General features: G+C 36.4%; 1 protein-coding gene across 1 annotated transcript; it reads right to left on the bottom strand.

Annotated features, from left to right (window-relative positions):
* Positions 1-44: 44 nt before the first annotated feature.
* NME8 (NME/NM23 family member 8) lies at positions 45-15,202 on the bottom strand. The gene is given in 15 exon segments (XM_054057889.1): positions 45-267; positions 859-1,003; positions 2,017-2,168; positions 3,104-3,208; positions 3,901-4,045; positions 4,654-4,674; positions 4,677-4,739; positions 4,742-4,827; positions 6,131-6,279; positions 8,711-8,803; positions 10,996-11,083; positions 12,874-12,974; positions 14,008-14,114; positions 15,022-15,078; positions 15,170-15,202. Coding segments are annotated over 14 exon segments (1,503 nt in total). The 5' UTR covers positions 15,047-15,078; positions 15,170-15,202.
* Positions 15,203-17,445: the final 2,243 nt, after the last annotated feature.

The raw sequence follows: 17,445 nt of genomic DNA, 5'->3' as shown, positions 1-17,445 counted from the left end.
CTAATTACATAAATATCAAATTTCAGAGATTGCATCTTTATTGTTCAGTCTATATCAATCTGTCCAAATAGGTACTCAATACTTTTCAGCGCATGTTCTCTATCAGATGATCCATGAACAGCATTACACAAAATATCTTGTGCAAACTGAGCTTGAATTGATTCAGGAGAGATCTCTTTTGCGTTGTCTGGATCGGTTGGACCAATTAGTTGCCTCCACTCTTCCACAGCATTTTCCTTTATTAAGACCATTATCACTGATAGGCCCCTGTGAAATAAATATAATTAAGCTCTTTTACATTATTTTGAGATTCAGTTTTAGCTTTGCCTTCAGAATTACTGTGAAGGGTTATGATTTTATGCTATCTGAATTTTTTTAAAACTCTTTATATTTTAAGATTTGTTTCTGAGTGTTTTGTTTAAGACAACATCCTGTATTTGAAAGCCAAAAAGATTATGATGAACAGCTATTTGGATTTGGACTTTTTGTTCTAAAAATATTCCCAACTAATGATTTCTGAAGTTAGACAATACATACTGTTTTATCAGCAGTTATAACAATATTATGAGGAAGATATTTGTCCTACATGGGAAGAACAAGTATTCAATCAAAAATGACGTGGGTTTTTTTTTCTTTGAAAAATATCCAAAATACTAGTTATTATCCATAAGTTTGGAAAGAATTTTAATTCTTCCTTTTAAAGGAAGACCACTCCATGCTAGAAACCACTAAACTTCCAAGAAAGTGACAGAATGTAAAATCCTCTGCCCACTGTGAGTTTAACATGTTTTGTTTGCACTGTAAATTCAGAGTTTGATGTATACTTACACTTACATACCTCAGTATTGTATAAGACACTCAGTCATACAATTCAGTAAGTCTTCAAAAAAGGGTTTTCTATTGTGATTTGCATAAAACTGTGCAGCTATTTCATAGGTTAAAGCTTTTTCTGTAATCTTTGAGATGGCAAATCCAGCATGTTTAACTTTTTGCATAATGTCGTCTAGAGGAATAACAAGAAAACTCATTCTTGATTGAAATAGCTTAGATGAAAAAAATGGCAAACATTAAAAGTTTCAGAAAAAAATAGATGCTTTTTAAGAAAGATCACCACTACCTATTAAAATTCTGCTTACAATATCAAGTGGTCATCATAGGCAATGTCACAAACACTTCAGCAGTCCTCTAAAATATAGAGAACCGTTGTTGTTGCATTAATACATCTCTGTGCAAGTGGCAAACCCAAACTGTTATAAAGTAGATCAGTAGCGTTCACTGTTGTTTCCTCACATTGGACAGAATGTGGGCTGTAGATGTAATACTACATCACACACCAGCTGGTCTGCTAAAATCAATCTGGATTGTTACAAGAAGGGGAGGAAGACTCAGAAAATTCAATCATGATTTAACATTAGTAGCACTACTGAAATTTGTTAGTACAGAAAAGAGGGATGCTAAGAAGAGGCTCCGGGTAGAGGGTTTAAGAAAAAGTGGCAGCAAAAATCTTTAAGGTAAGATTCCAAAATGTACAAAGTGTACTTTTTACTTTGACTTTTCCTGCTCATTGCCTTTGTCTAATAGTGAACTAAATCAAAGATTGGAATGCGTCTAGCTGAGCAACGATCCCTTTGAGTCAGTAGAGATACCTGTCTGAAATAAGTAACACGAATTTGGAAAGCCTCCCTCTCCTTTGACTTAAAAGGATGCTAAGGGTGTTGGATGACTAGTTTGTGCAAGTGCTTGGCTTTAAACAGTGTAACATAGCTAAGAACTCTCTCACTTCAATTCACTATAGTTTTGGCTAAGAAAAAGCTACAGGAGCCTTAAACAAAGGAAATGTAACATTTAAGACCTGGATGTGAATTGTGTAAGCCCTGTAAGAGCATTTCTCTTCACAGAAAAAGCATTTCAGAGAATAAAAAGAATGCATCTGGCATGTTTTACTTCAGTGTACTTTGGTAATATTTTGAAGAAATTGCATCTGTAGACATAGCCCATACTTTCTAGATCACTCACATTTATGCTTCTTATTAGCAGCAGGTTTAATTAATGCCGATGTGTGTTCCTGAGGGAAGAAGAACTCCAATTTCTTCTGAGCATCATCGGGTGTAGAACTACCATGCAGCTGACAAATAGGTGTGTTGTCAACTGCATACATTGCACGTAAACTAAGAATGATTAAAAGAGTAAGTTACTTAAAGGAATAGCAATTTTGAGCTTCAACAATGATTAGCCTTAACCCACTGAATATAAACTAAAATTGATCTGGCAAGGTAAGTGCTTTATGATCTCCCTGTAGGAGTAAGAAACCTTCACTAAGAAAGAACAATCAACTTTTAAATTAACTACTTGAAATATGAACACTTCCCCTCCTAACTATAATCTTGTTGTATTTCCAAGGTAGTGACAGTTCTTCCTTAATGAAACACAACAGGTAAGACTACACCACAGTGGTTTCTTAGACCAATAAAATAAGCACGTAAATCTAAGATGTTCGTTGATAAAATCTGTACAAGAAATATGTGCACATATAAACTGTGCTACTGGTGGAAAGTTTTCATTAAGCTATGAAAATAGGAAACTGTTCTACAAAATCATTTGCTATGTCAAGAAAAAACCAGTAAAAATTAAATATTAATATTTTTTGCATGTAGAAAATTAATAGCAATACTTCTGTAGACTATAAAGCCTAAAAATTGCCGTCCAAGGTCACAAAGATTCGACTTGATGGCCAATTAACCTTTTCATACAACCACCAGAGCAATATTATAAAAAGATTATTACAGGTGGATTTTCCTGTGGCATGTACTTCTAGTGGTAAAGGATTTTTCCCTTGCTGAAGAGATCATCTTTCACTTCAACACCCTCTCTTTAACTCAGCTTTTCATTGTGTTTCATAGCCATTATTTCTTCAAGCATGCTATAGATGCTATGTGTAATACAACACTTCTTCCATGAAAAGCGTAACAGACTGCAGAAATATATATCAGTTTCCAGATGATGGCACTATAGTAACACCAGTTGGAATGAGATATTCGTTTAGATGAGGAACGTGAAAACAATTTGGAAGCTGTGAATGATAATTTACTATTACAAGTATTACCTGTCTGGATTTTCCTTCTTAGCCTCCTCAACAGTCTTTGAGCCTAACAAATCTCTGCAGCATGCTATAGCATTTTCTTGTGATAAAGCAAGTACAAGAATTGGACTACCGTGAAATGGAAAAATAGGCATGAAAAATATTAAATATTGAACTCTCTGTAATTTGTAAAAGGAATTTGATTATATACAGCCTGGGCCAGGAAAGTGAGCCCTAGTGCTGGAGTATTAGAGAACTCATCTCTATTTAAACAGCTGCAGTCTGATAAAAGCTTATGAGACTTAAATGCAAATTTAAATTTAAAAGTTACTGAATGTTAACTTGATGTCAAGTATGTTGTAGGACTGGGCTATTATTAGACATAAAATTGCTGATTGTCTCATAAGTTTTTGTATTTATCCCAGCGATGTCCCAACTTCATATGAAGGTAATATCCAAACAATGTTTGTTTTTCCTGCCCAAGGAATCCAGCAGACTGACTGGGTGAAGGTTTCAGAACTCCTAAGTGCAGTCTTTCAAAGCAGAGCTCAGCTATTTTCACCTAAATCAATGAAACCAGCCACTGACTTGAATATGCTACATACAGATACGGAATAGCTAAGAGTCTTAAAAAGCCTGATTTATTCATTTATTATACTTGGAAATGATCTTATCTGTACCTGTCTGGTCCTGTTTTTCAGTTTTACTAAACTCTGAGATAAACGGGTATTTTGTAGTCATATATTATTCAGGACAATTATTCAATGTGAAAGTTTCAGTCTTATTTGCAGATCCGCATTCTCATTTTTCATTCAATATACCTGGCCATTTGCTCTAGAAGGACTGGGAAGTAGTCTTGATTTTCATGTTCTTTGTAAAAGTTGTGTATTTGTTCTTCAGATAGGATTATTTCTTTCTGCATTGCTATTTCGAAGCCATCAGCCTTTATTCTTTCCAAGTCAGAATCTGTTTAAAATATCTGAATGATATTAAGCTGCCATCTGTTCGTTAGTTTACACACTTGCAAAAAATGACACGGACTTTCCAATCACAACATTAAATTTTTACCGGTGAATCAATTTCTTAACTGAAGAACAGAAAACTAATTTAAAGCAACTGCTAGAGGGCTTCAGTAGTTGCTTGGACATTCAGTAATCTGATGATCACTTTCTCAGGGCTTTCTTGCATTTCAGAAACCTCAACAGGTATTCCTGACTGAGATAGATGATATGCGTTACTGTCTCCAAAAGGTTAAAGGATTTTGAATAGGGGACTTTGACTAAGTCTTACAGGACCACGTGCATGAGTATTCAGTTTTTAGTACTATTAAAAATGACTCTATGATTGCCTATATATGGACTGCAAAGCTGCTGCTCTAATCAACTCCACAAGACAACAACTAAGAAAATAAATACACAAGGAGAGGTCACAATTGCCATTTTCCGGATCTCTGTGTTCAGGTTATTTCCAGTATATAGATTCTCAAGTTATAAATAAAGGTCCTATCTACGATCTAGGAAAAAAATGGTACTTTTTATATACCTTAGGTGGAAAATGTGATTATTAACACTTACCTCTTCTTTTCTTTAAGAGAGAGGTCTAATTAAAGCCAAAGTCTTTTCAACTTTCTGGTCTGTGTGCATTTTAGGAAAATTTGGGGAAAAAAGGCAAGTTGCCTGCTGGCTTCTGCACTGTCTTATACATCACATAGATTTAATAGACTCTCATTTTGCATGGTTTCTTCCAACCTAATGAGACAAATTAATATAGTATTTAAGTTTCTGCATGGCTGTATGGTGTTAACAGTCAACTTCTTGAAAATATACTTTCTTAAAGTTTAGTGAAATATAAGAATACAATGCTAAACTAAGTTTTTATTAAGTTCAGATTCATGACTGAAGTAATGTTTCCGAGAAGAGAATTATTAAACTTCTTGAAAAGTACCTTGTAATGTGTTGTGAAAGAGAAATCTCAACTACGCAGCTTATATAATTCCCCTCTAGTTTATTTAAAGTAGTCTCTTTGTTTCACTAGGTAGAATTACTACTGACAAGTACACACTGTATGATAAATGATAAGAAAAAGAGTTATTTTTTAATCACCTACACCATCATGATAAAAATGATAGCACTGCAAATTTATCTTTAACAGAGATATTTCTCATTGTCACTTGCATGTATTTGTAAGGTTTATTTAGCCACTCTCAGCCAACCAACAGAAAAATTAATATTCCCCAGTTGTGCTAAATTCATGCAGAAATGGATACAGCAGACATCAACACAAATATAAATTATTATGACAAGTTTGTTTTTTTTGAGAAAAGTATTTAGATTCATACTGCTTTAAGTAAATCTCGTCTAGGTATAGAACTTGATCCAATATTTAAATTTTCGTGAAGACTCCTTATTGTTCGAGGCTGTGTGTACAACTATCATCCTCCTCAAAATTCTCTACTAAATAATTGTCGTAGGAGAGAAACAGACATTTCAAGATACCATGATTGTGAACAGCACATCCTTACAATGTTTTAATGCATCTTGTGGAAAAAAACACCCCAAACCTCCCACTTGTTTGCTGGCTTTCACAGGGTGGTTCCAGGGAGCACAGCATGTTTCAGTTGTCCCCTAGACTTCCTTGGGCTACAACTACAGCTTCACAGTAGACATAGCAGTGAACATGGGCAGGACTGCAGCCCTCAGCGGGCAATGCTGGCTTGTCTGGATGAACTAGCATGAAGTGAAATTGCATGAGTCCAACTTTTAAATGTAGCACTGTTCCTATTGGTCTGACAAACCACTTGAGGCTAGTTCAGAAACAGCAAGAGATCAGTGCCCTTTGCTTGTCATCTTTTTCTAGAAAGCATGGATTTACTATCTTCCCTCGGGAACTGTGATTGCATCTTTAGTGGTAGTTCGCAAAGACCTCTGCATACACCATAGACCGTGTGCATGTGGGCACTTGAGAGAAAGAACATTCCTTAGTTTATGGTGTGCTCCAAATACTGTAACTGAATCACATACACGCATTTTCATTAGTGCTTTCTTGTTTGACTTCTCAGCCTCAGATTCATCAGGCTCTCTCTCATCCAATTGACACAGTTCTTTCCAGTGAGGAATAGCATTAGTTGTTTCTTTTTTAGTGATCACCAAAACATGGCACGGTCCATTCATCATGAATTGAACAAAGTCTTCAAAATCAGGCTAAAAAGCATAATTTTTCCCCTATGAATTGTAAGAACTCTGACTTCATTGTCAGAAATGAGACCATCCTTTTCTAAGGAAGTCGTAACTCCTGTTTTAAAATAACATTCACATATATTGTTGAAAACTCTGTCAAACTGTTTGGAAAGTTTTTGAACAATAATTTGAGAAAAAATTATAAAATGTATAAAATACAATTAATGGAGATAAAGGAAGTAATAAAACCACATTAAGCGTGTACCACATTTTGTTCCAGGTTAAATAAGAAAGACAAGAGCAAAGAAAACTATCTAGAAACTTGATGTTATCAAATGCTATGCTTTATGCTTGCAGTAGCACATATAGTGTTATATAACAAACCGCAATACAGTTCCAAGCATAATTTTTTAAACTAAAACCATGTAGCTGGCTGTAAATATAGAACACTGAGGTAGTTGCAAGACATTTATAGGCTTTTCCTTAATTCTCTTTGCTGTGTTGTTTTCACTCCTTCAGTTTCAACCTTCAATCCTATAAATGTACATTTTCATCAGAAAATAATTTTTGAAGATGATGAGAGTTTTTAATCTTTTTTTAAATCTTGTTTGTCACCTTTTTCTTCGATATTGTGAATTTCCCAAAGATCTTCTCTCCTTTTAAATATTTGACTAAATTTTTTCTTTACTAGTCACTCTCATCTGGTTGTGTAAGATACAATTTTCCTTTAGTAATATAAGGATTAAATATTCATACTTATGCTTTCAATTCATTGTTTTTCTCTTTCAGTTATTTTCATATCAATGCATAAACTTAACCCTTTGCACAAGACAAACAAACTCAAAAGAGAAAATAAATGCAAGTGCAAAACCATTTAGTACAATGCAGAAAAGGAGTATCTATACTGTTGTGGATTGAAAAGTACACTTGCTTCCATTGAAAGAAATAGATGTAGCTATTAGAATTGTCTCTCCTGGCTCACACAGCTTCATCATTAACAAGAAACTAGTTCTGCTTTGAGTTATATCAGAAGGTCTATTGTCTTGGGTCCCTATTCTCTTATAATAGGCAGCCTCTGGACCTTCAGCAAGCTTGCACAATATTTAATTAGGAATAGTTTTGCCCACTGAGCACAAAGGAATCTATTTTCTGTATTGTCACTTTAACCTCATTACTTTTCAGCTTAAAACATGTCAAAAAAATGTCTTCTCACCATGCGCAGGACTCATTATACTGCTTCTGACAGTTCATAGTAGTTTTGTTTTTCTCCCTGTTCTACCACTGGTTAGGATCTGCTGTGGTGTAGTAGCGCTGCCATATATCAAACATTTCATGCTTTTTTCCCTGGTTTTGTTCCTCTCCCATCTCCTCTACAACTAACTAATCTCAAATTGTGTTGCTGTTCCTATGAAGGTAACTTATTTTTACCTCTATTTCAAAACTGTCTCTGTTTAAACTAGAATCCCAGCTTTGCCAAAACCGAGCTCTTCATGATTCTTTACAAGCTGTCCCTGTTACTTCCCTTCTAAACCACAGTGTAGCCATCTGGTGATTACTATGAGATTTCTTTTTTTCCTCTGGCTTCAGTAGGAACCATCTTGACTCACTCTCATTCATTTGGAATGCCACAGGAAAGTTTTCCAAACTTCTTTTGATTATGCCAGCTCTTTCATTGATCCCTTCTGTTTGCCTCTCTAATAAATATCAAACTAGTTGTCTGCATATAATTCCAGCCTCTTTTTATTTTAGGCAGATAGGTATAAATATTTGCTAAGCAGCATAATTTTTGTGATTCACATCCTTTTGTAGAGTTAACTGTAACTATCTAGATACTAGTTTGCTAGAGCACTGCCATTTAACAGTGACCAGTGTAATTTCATTGTTTTCTTGAACTTTCTGTCTGTCCTTAGCTATTTGTTTTTCCCTAGTCCAGGACAGGGCCAGAAAAATAAGCTTCTCTTTCTCTTTCTGCCTGTGCGCGTGTTTATTCCCAGTACTATGCCATGATAAAAGCTGTAAAGAAGAACAAACATAATACATATTTTCACTTGTTTTCTGGCTGGAAGAGTATGTGTTAAATAGATATGTACTGAAAAACTGATGACACTGGATTTTGACTTTGTGCTATATTTCAAAACCTAACAGCCTATGCTTAAGGCCATGACTAGAGGTCATACACATTCTGATAACAGAAAGATCTACAAAATCTTCTAGAGCATTTAATTGGAGTTCAATTTAATTTAATTGGAATGTTAGAGAATTACCAAGCTGTATTTGTGTGAGTCAGTGAGAAAGAAAGAGAGTTAATATCTCATTTTTTCCCTATGGACTGAATCTACAGTAATTCAGTTCTTCAATATACTCAAACTTTACAAGACAGAGATTTGCAGACACATATGGATACAATTATATGTTTTACCTCTTCCTTTTGTTTAAATTTTCAGTTTGGTTTTACCTGTTCTTTATTCCAGGCATAGAATACTCTGATTTGCTCTTCAGTTAACATTCTCTCCTCTGCTGCTTCAATGCCAAATCCTGCATTTGCAATCTGCAATTATTCAGTCATTACTCAGAGGCATTTTAAAATGAATACACACAAAATCATATGTTATTGTAAATCTGAAGACTGATTGATTTTGGAAGCTCTGTTAAGTTTAAAATTCTCTGAAATATTCCAAATGTAACTGCTACATCTACCTAAACTGAAGTTCCAGCTTTTCAAAAGACCTCACTTAGTTCAGGTTTACAACGCCCACCAAGTTGATGTTTGTGAAAAATATAGTAGATAATGTATGTATTCATTCTGTAGTTAATAATCCATTTTATTCAACATTGTATAAATTTTTTTTAAACAATTGTGAGTGACTAACATGCTACCACTTATAAAATGTTATTTTAGACTACCTTAGGGGTCCATACTGGGACCATACTGCTGTTTAATATTTTCATTGATGATAAAGACAGCAAGATCAAGTGGACCCTCAGCAAGTTTGCAGATGACACCAGGCTGAGTAGTGTAGTTGTCACACCAGAATAACAGGATGTCATCCTGAGGGACCTGGGCAATCTGGAGAAGTAGGCCTCTGTGAACCTCATGAGGTTCAACAAGACCAAGTACGAGGTCCTGCACCTGGGTAGGGGCAACTTGCACTTTCAATACAGGATGGGGAATGATGTGATTGAGAGCAGCCTGTGGAGAAGGATTTGGGGTGCTGGCTGGTGAGAAGCTCAACATGAGCTGGCATGTGCGCTCGCAGCCCAGAAGGCCAACCGTGTCATGGGCTGCATCAAAAGAAGCGTGGCCAGCAGGGCGAGGGACGTGATTCTGCCCCTCTCTTCCTCTCTTGTGAGACCTCAACTGGAGTACTGTGTCCAGTTCTGGAATCCTCAACATAAGAAGGATATGGAACTGTTGGAACAGGTGCAGAGGAGGGCCGTGAAGATGATCGGAGGGCTGGAGAACCTCTGCTAAGACAGGCTGAGGGAGCTGGGGTTGTTCAGCCTAGGGGAGAGAAGGCTCCAGAGAGACCTTATAGCTGCCTTCCAATATCTCAAAGGGGCCTACAAGAAATATGGGGAGGGACTTTTTATAAGGGCACAGGATGAGGGGGAATGGCTTTAAATTAGAAGAGGGAAGATTTAGATTGGACATTAGAAAGAAATTCTTCACAATGAGATTGATGAGGCACTGGAACAGGTTGCCCAAGGAGGCTGCGGATGCCCCATCCCTGGAGGTGCTCAAGGTCAGATTGGATGGAGTCTTGAGCACCCTGGTCTATCAGGAGTTGTCCCTGCCCATGGCGGGGGTTGGAACTGGATGATCTGTAAGGTCTCTTCAAACCCAAACCATTCTATGATTGTATGATTGTATGATTGTATGATTCCATGATTCCATGATTCTATGATTCTATGATTCTATGATTCTAATCATAGTAGTCTTATAAATGTGTACTTGACAAGAATTTTTGTATATAGCTGAATACTTGGCTTTCGAAACAACATGTGAACAAGAAAAAAAATCTATTTTATGATTATCTGTTATAACTTACTTTACAAGAAAAAAATCTATTTTATGATTATCTATTATAACTTACTTTGCTGCATTAAATTCAACAATGTGTAAGAGTTGCACACTTACCTGAACTATGCCAAAATTCCACTGGTATCACTTTTATATTGTATACTGATATTCAAACATCACTGGCACTACCCGACCCCAATTCTGATCATATGCCAATAGTAATCTGCTAACCAGCACTCTGCTCTTTAAAAACGCCTATGATGCTGTTGTTTCCAGACTGCCTTGACGAGGCTGAGTGTGGAAAAAATATAAGTATACAGCGTATAAATCACTGCTCAACTCCAGCCTGATTTCAAGCACTGCCTGCTTTTTTTTGCCTTTACTGAGCTTTCTTCCTTTTTGACCAAGGAAGACTAATTGCAGAAACAGCCTATATAACACTTCCCTGCGAATATCACTGGCCCTGTCATAAAACTTTAAAATGAGTACAGTTTTATCTTGATATAACTCACCTAGTGATATAAATTAATAAAGCAATAGCAACAATCTGAATACTATATTATTTCAGGTTCAAAATTAACTTGTTTTCATCCTCATCAAAAAAGTATTAACAGGTCTTGTTCTAAAGCCTGGGCATAAGTTAGGATCTACTTAATCTTATATCTTGCTACTATGCTTCTTAGCTAAAAAGGATGAATGAAACTTCAGATTTGATCTACCTTTTGTTTAATTTCTTCTACACATCCCGTTAAGACAGCATCAGGTTTTATAATTCCAGCAGAATATCTGGTTAGTTCTTCTGGGAAACTGAAAAAAAATACATCCATGAGTACATCCATCAAAATAAATACACACCTAAATTTTCTATTGCTTACGAACAGATTTCCATGCTTCTCCATTTTGGTATTGAGATGGCCAAGCAGTGGTTCCAAAAAATAAGTGACTCCAGCACTTAAAGTATGTCTTGAAGTATGAGAATGCCTTTTGCCATCCCTGGAATCTACATTTTTGAGGAACCACGGATGCTTTGGGTCATATGGTGGAGGAATGGTTCACATGGTGCTAAGTGCAGTGGAAAACCTAGAATTTAGGGTGGATGCTTTGTATGTACAAGACTAGAAATGTGAAAGGAATGAATATTACTAGAGAAAATTCACTAAGAGAAGATATGTATTAATATTGGAGATTTCCAGTAAAATACACATTTCTTGTCATGGTAGATGTTTGTTTCCTTAGCATTGTGCATGCTGAAGTCTTTTACAACAGCTGTAGAAGTAACACATGTAAACTACATCTTTCTTTGAAGAATTTGAGTTTTACAGTTAAGTGTTAGCGTTTAATTCAATCAGATCCTAAAAACAACAGAAGAATTTAATGATAGCTCTAATGGAAACACCAGACTGATACTTGTTTCCAGTACTAGAATACACTAATAGACACTTGCATGTGATAAGGAATATGTTACCGTCAAGCATTAGTATATCGTGGCCTGGAGAAGAGGAGGCTGAGGGGAGACCTTATTACTCTCTACAACTACCTGAAAGGAGGTTGTGGAGAGGAGGGAGCTGGCCTCTTCTCCCAAGTGACAGAGGACAGGACAAGAGGGAATGGCCTGAAGCTCCGCCAGGGGAGGTTCAGGTTGGATATCAGAAAAAAATTCTTCACAGAAAGAGTCATCGGGCACTGGAACAGGCTGCCCAGGGAGGTGGTCGATTCACCTTCCCTGGAGGTGTTTAAGGAACAGGTGGAGGAAGTGCTTAGGGACATGGTTTAGGGAGTGTTAGGAATGGTTTGACTTGATGATCCAGTGGGTCCTTTCCAACCTGGTGATTCTGTGATTCTGTGACTCTGTGGCTTCTGAGGGATAGCCTAACCTGAAGTTGAACCCAAGTTCAAAACTCTTCTTCCCTGATTTTGTCACACATTTAGATTCTATGGATTAGCATGAAGTCTGTATATAATTGCTAGAAGATCTCTACTACTATACTACTATGTCCTAGAGGGTTTATGAGAAGAAAAATGGCCAGGGATGTGTCACTTGAACCATACAATAAAGACAACATGAAAAGGAAGGAGAAGGGACATAATTTAATCTACGACAGTGATCTAATGCCTCATTGCAAAACAGGGTAGAATGGAATCATAGAATCATAGAATCATAGAATCATAGAATCATAGAATCATAGAATAGTTTGGTTTGGAAGTGACCTTAAAGATCATCTAGTTCCAACCCCCCTGCCATGGACTGGGACATCCCACTAGATCGGGCTGTGAATTCTTATTCCTGGAGGGAAAGTGTGCATAAAATAATAATTGCAGTGTAGCCTTACTTTACATCAGGCAGTCCTGAAGAACTTACATAGATTTCTCACTAAGTAAATACCAAAACTGTGGCTACCCTAAATCTTCGCAAGCTGTGTATGCAGCAGCCACAATGAAAATGTGTTTGAGAACCAGAGATTTAGGCATGAGAATCAGGTGCAAGTAAAGAAAATCTGATTATATGATCCTACATACTGTAAAATGTAAAGATACAATTTATACAGCTCCACATTTCTTTTGACTCTTCTGAAACATTAAGGCAAAGTAGCCAACACATTAGAAGAAACTGACGTGATGTACTTAAAACACAAAAGAGAAACACAGGTTCACAATTGTTCCTAAATGGTTGCAGAGTGGAAATGCTGTCAGCCTCTGCCTGAAGTCAGATGAAAAATACTGTTTACTTAGGTTAAGTGTATATAAGTGTGCGCGCACACATACACATACATAAATTTTTTTGTCTGCAAGAAAACTATTCTTATATAATTTGGTGTTACACACTCAAACTGCAGTTTTAAGTACAACTAGCAGTCCTCGGCAATTATGACGAAGAAAGGACTGGTTTGGTAACATGGGATTGGTGTCTCTGCATTACAGCAGTTCACATGGAAATATACCCTGTCTTAATACTGTGTTCCAATGTAGGTTATAACAACATATATAAATGAGGATGTAGTTCATCAGTCTTGACAGAAGAGATCATTCACTGTAAGTTCTTTGTGATGTTGTCAGCTCTATAAAAGCACTTGAGATAATCTCTGAACATAACTGCCTACTTTTTGTTTGTGTATAAACAATAAACGTATTTTCTGCAAAAATGCTCCTATCAGGCAATTGAATGAAATAGAGTGAGCTTGGTCAACATCTGGGAGGAACCAAATCTGTGAAACAAATTTATCTACTGTAAAATATGGTGTATATCTCCTGGTTTATACTGCTAGTGTAGAGGGATATTTCTACTGCTGTAGTTCTCTAATAATTTTTTTTTCATTCCCGTTTTTGTTCTTTTAAAAATGAAATGCAAGGGAATATTTGGGGAAAAAAGGTGTAACAGCTTTTTTTCCAGGGATGTAAGAATTTTAAATGTGATAATCAATAATGTGCAGGCTTAAAACTAAAGAGCATATAGTCTGGCTTTTAGAAGTTTCTGCAGCCTCATAACGACAAAAGAAGTTGTATGGCATCAACTCCCTTTCTATCATAGCTCCTTCTGTATTTATAGCCATTCCTAATCTACCTCTGAATAAAATCTTACAAAGACATATGCAGAAGAAGAGGCAAACAAGATAGAATTATGACAACTCAGTGTGAAGGCAGTAAAATGAGAACTCTGTATATGCAGGCAGATAAAAAGCTATATTTAAAATAAAATGTAAATAAAGTTCCAAACAGTTTTTACACTTACTTACCACTGCAAAGTGCAACACATCATCTTCACCAAAGTCGTTCTTCAGTTGTCTGAATAAACCCACCATAGCTTTGCAGGGACCACAACAAGCCTGATACACATCTATTACTAAAATGTAATGGTTTGGAATTACAAACAGTTGATTTGTGGAAATTATAAAATGAGACGTATTTATGAGTGTATTGCAGCCCTGGAAGGCATTCAGAGGTATCTTTCAGTCCTCTCCCAGTCCATGACTGCATTGTGAATACATCCATGTGTCCTTCATGGTTTCCTTTTTTATTTCAATGACATCAACAACCTACTTCACAGTACTGTTTGAGATAATTATTTCAAACAGCTACATTTCTCTAATATTCCTTTTCCTTTTAATTGTTCTTTTTCTTTTCCCACTGTTGTTTTTCTTTCTTATCTAGAACTTTATTTCATAGGGTTTTTACCTCCATCAGCCTATGTCTATAATATCTTTACAATTACTGCTTCTCTGCAGATTTTATCCCATTACACATTTGTTCCTTCTACTCAAATACAATTCCTAGAAGACTTACTAGACATTGCTATTGGAGTGAGTGAACTGGAAACCGGGAATAATACACATCATAGAACACGCACTCCAAGGAATGCTGGTCAGTTAGCTGCTAAGTACATCTGTACAGTATTTATTTAACCTATACAAGATTTCAGGCAAAAACTTCCACAGAAACATCCTGCCTTCTGCCATAAAGAATGCCATATTGGAAAGGTATTTCCTAAACATCAGTATACAGCAATGCATAAAATGGATAATACAATATGATGTGTGACAAGTATTTATTTCTCAGAGAAGACAATGCATATTGATTAACACAATATATACATTTATAAATATATTAACATAACCTTTCTTTAAAAGATCATATGACACTACTTTTCTAGATTTATGACAAGTATCTATTAAAGATGATATGAAATAAAAGTATGAAACACTGTAAATGTATTCATGAGAGATTGAACAGAAAATAGTAACAGCTAGTACCTACTACACCTTTGGTCAGCAACATTTCATCGCACTGGTTTTATTGGTTATTATGGACTGAAATAAAATGAATTGACATTTTAATATCTTTAAAAGGCATAAAAAATATATTAATCTCTAGAATTGTTCAAATAATTAGAATTTATACCTGGAATTGAATTTATTTCTTCTTGCTTGCCATTTCCCTATGATAATAGGAGACATATCAAAATACAGTTTTAAAATTAAACAGTTTTTCAAAAGAATTTGTGACATGCAGAACTGATTTATATGGTTTTCAACACAGCACTGCCTTCTGATTCCCTTAGAATTTAACTGAAGACTCTATAACAATAGCAGTTAATGCCTGGTGTCAGAATTCCATGAAACAATATACAACTTACTTGCAAACCCCACACTGCAAAGGAAACAGAAGAAAATTTAGTTTCTTAACCTGTTAGGGTCTTTAACACTTTTTGACCTCAAAAAAATTTTCAAGCTTATAATTACTCTTTTCAGAATGGCCACAGGACCTTCAATGGGATGACTGCTGCTATAACAGTGGACCGTTTTAGAAAAGTATTGATTGAAGTGCTTCAACTCTAACGACATCAAATCAGGCTTTCTATCTTCTGAGATACATGAAAATCAATTACTTACATGTAATTTTCATAACTACATTCCCAAACTGAATCCTGGTTCACTCATCATTTTGGCATTAATAAAATATGTCTTTCTTTTATAAGATAGGTAATTAACAATGAAATGGGCAGGAAAACTATCTTACTTAAGTTACATACTTGGATGAAGTTTGACTTCAGCTTCCAAATGGAGTTTGATTGAATAGTAAATGTTATCACTGGATCAACAGCTTGAGTGGAGTTTTATGAAGGTCTTGACAGTCTTCTTGTGGGCTAATGGAAAGTGTTGCCATGCATGTCACCTCCACTGGCACTAATATCTGACAAGTTGACCTCTAAATACATCCAGAATCTGAACTATCATGGCATTCCCACTCGAGCTGCTCCCTTTAGATCACAGACTAGGCATAGTGGCCAATGTGATAACTCTTACCCTGATTATTTTTTCACATCTCATCTGAAAATATTAATAAGGAATGAAATGTTAGGTACAGGCTTTCTTCAAATCATTTCAACCAGGTAGCAAGACAGACTAGTTAACATGACATTGAATTCAGGCCTATAGGAAACAGACAGATGAAAATATGCCATAACAGTGGGAAATGTTTGGCTAAAGAACTTGCCTTTCATTGTTACCCGCTCTCACTGAGCAATAAGAATCAAGTACCACAAGACTAGATCTACAAAACATATACCACGTACATCACAATAGCCTATACTTCCCAATTGGTCTACATGTGCTCCACAATTTGAAGTGTGTACTCGTGCATTCTAAGATGGCAAATGAAAGCGCTGCAGAACAGATGCTGATACGTATTAAAATACACAAATGTACATGTTAATCTGGCACGGTAGCTGTATGAGATGTATGAGAAGATGCACGTGACATCTATATATCTTTATAAAATTTTCTCATAACTCATTCTCTCAGTAATACAATCAGTATTACACTGATAAAACATGAACAGACAAGTGCATTTTCTCCATTCTGATTCCGGCAACACACTCTTCTAACTTGATACAAGGCATGCTGCTGTCCACATGCTACATCTCTTCCTGCATACTTTGCAACCAAACTGCTTCCTTGGATTATTCACATATAAAACCAGACGTGGGTGCACACTCAGATACACTGTCAAACTGACATTTGAATATGCACACTCTCTGCAGATAGACATTCAATACCTTAGCACAAACTTTCATAGAATCATGGAATAGTTGGGGTTGGAAGGGACCTTAAAGATTACCCAGTTCCAACCCCTCTGCCATGGGCAGGGACACCTCCCACTAGACCAGGCTGCCCAAGGCCCCATCCAACCTGGCCTTGAACACCTCCAGGGATGGGACATCCACAACTTCCCTGGGCAACCTGGGCCAGTGCCTCATCACTCCCATGGTGAGGAAATTCTTCCTTATGTCTAGTCTAAATCTGCCCCTCTCCAGCTTATCCCCATTACCCCTAGTGCTATCACCACAAGCCTTTGTAAACAGTCCCTCTCCAGCTTTCTTGTAGGCCCCTTTCAGGTACTGGAAGGTCGCTATAAGATCTCCTTGGAGCTTTCTCTTCTCCAGGCTGAACAACTCCAACTCTCTCAGCCTGTCCTCATATGGGAGCTGCTCCAGCCTTCATACACACACATATATGAAAATACTCAAGTGCCTGTGAGATTTTGACATGTACCTGTGTATTCATACATACATACAGACACATAGATTCCTGGGCATAAGTACAAGTGTATGACATGTTCCTAGGTAGCACTTTTATGGGCCATGTGCTTCCAACCCTTTAATTCTATGGAAGTGG

The sequence above is a fragment of the Cuculus canorus genome, chromosome 2 (genome assembly GCF_017976375.1).
Source record: "Cuculus canorus isolate bCucCan1 chromosome 2, bCucCan1.pri, whole genome shotgun sequence".
Lineage (NCBI taxonomy): Eukaryota > Metazoa > Chordata > Aves > Cuculiformes > Cuculidae > Cuculus > Cuculus canorus.
The sequence above is the reverse complement of the archived record's forward strand: the minus strand, read 5'-3'. Positions and strand labels throughout refer to the sequence as shown.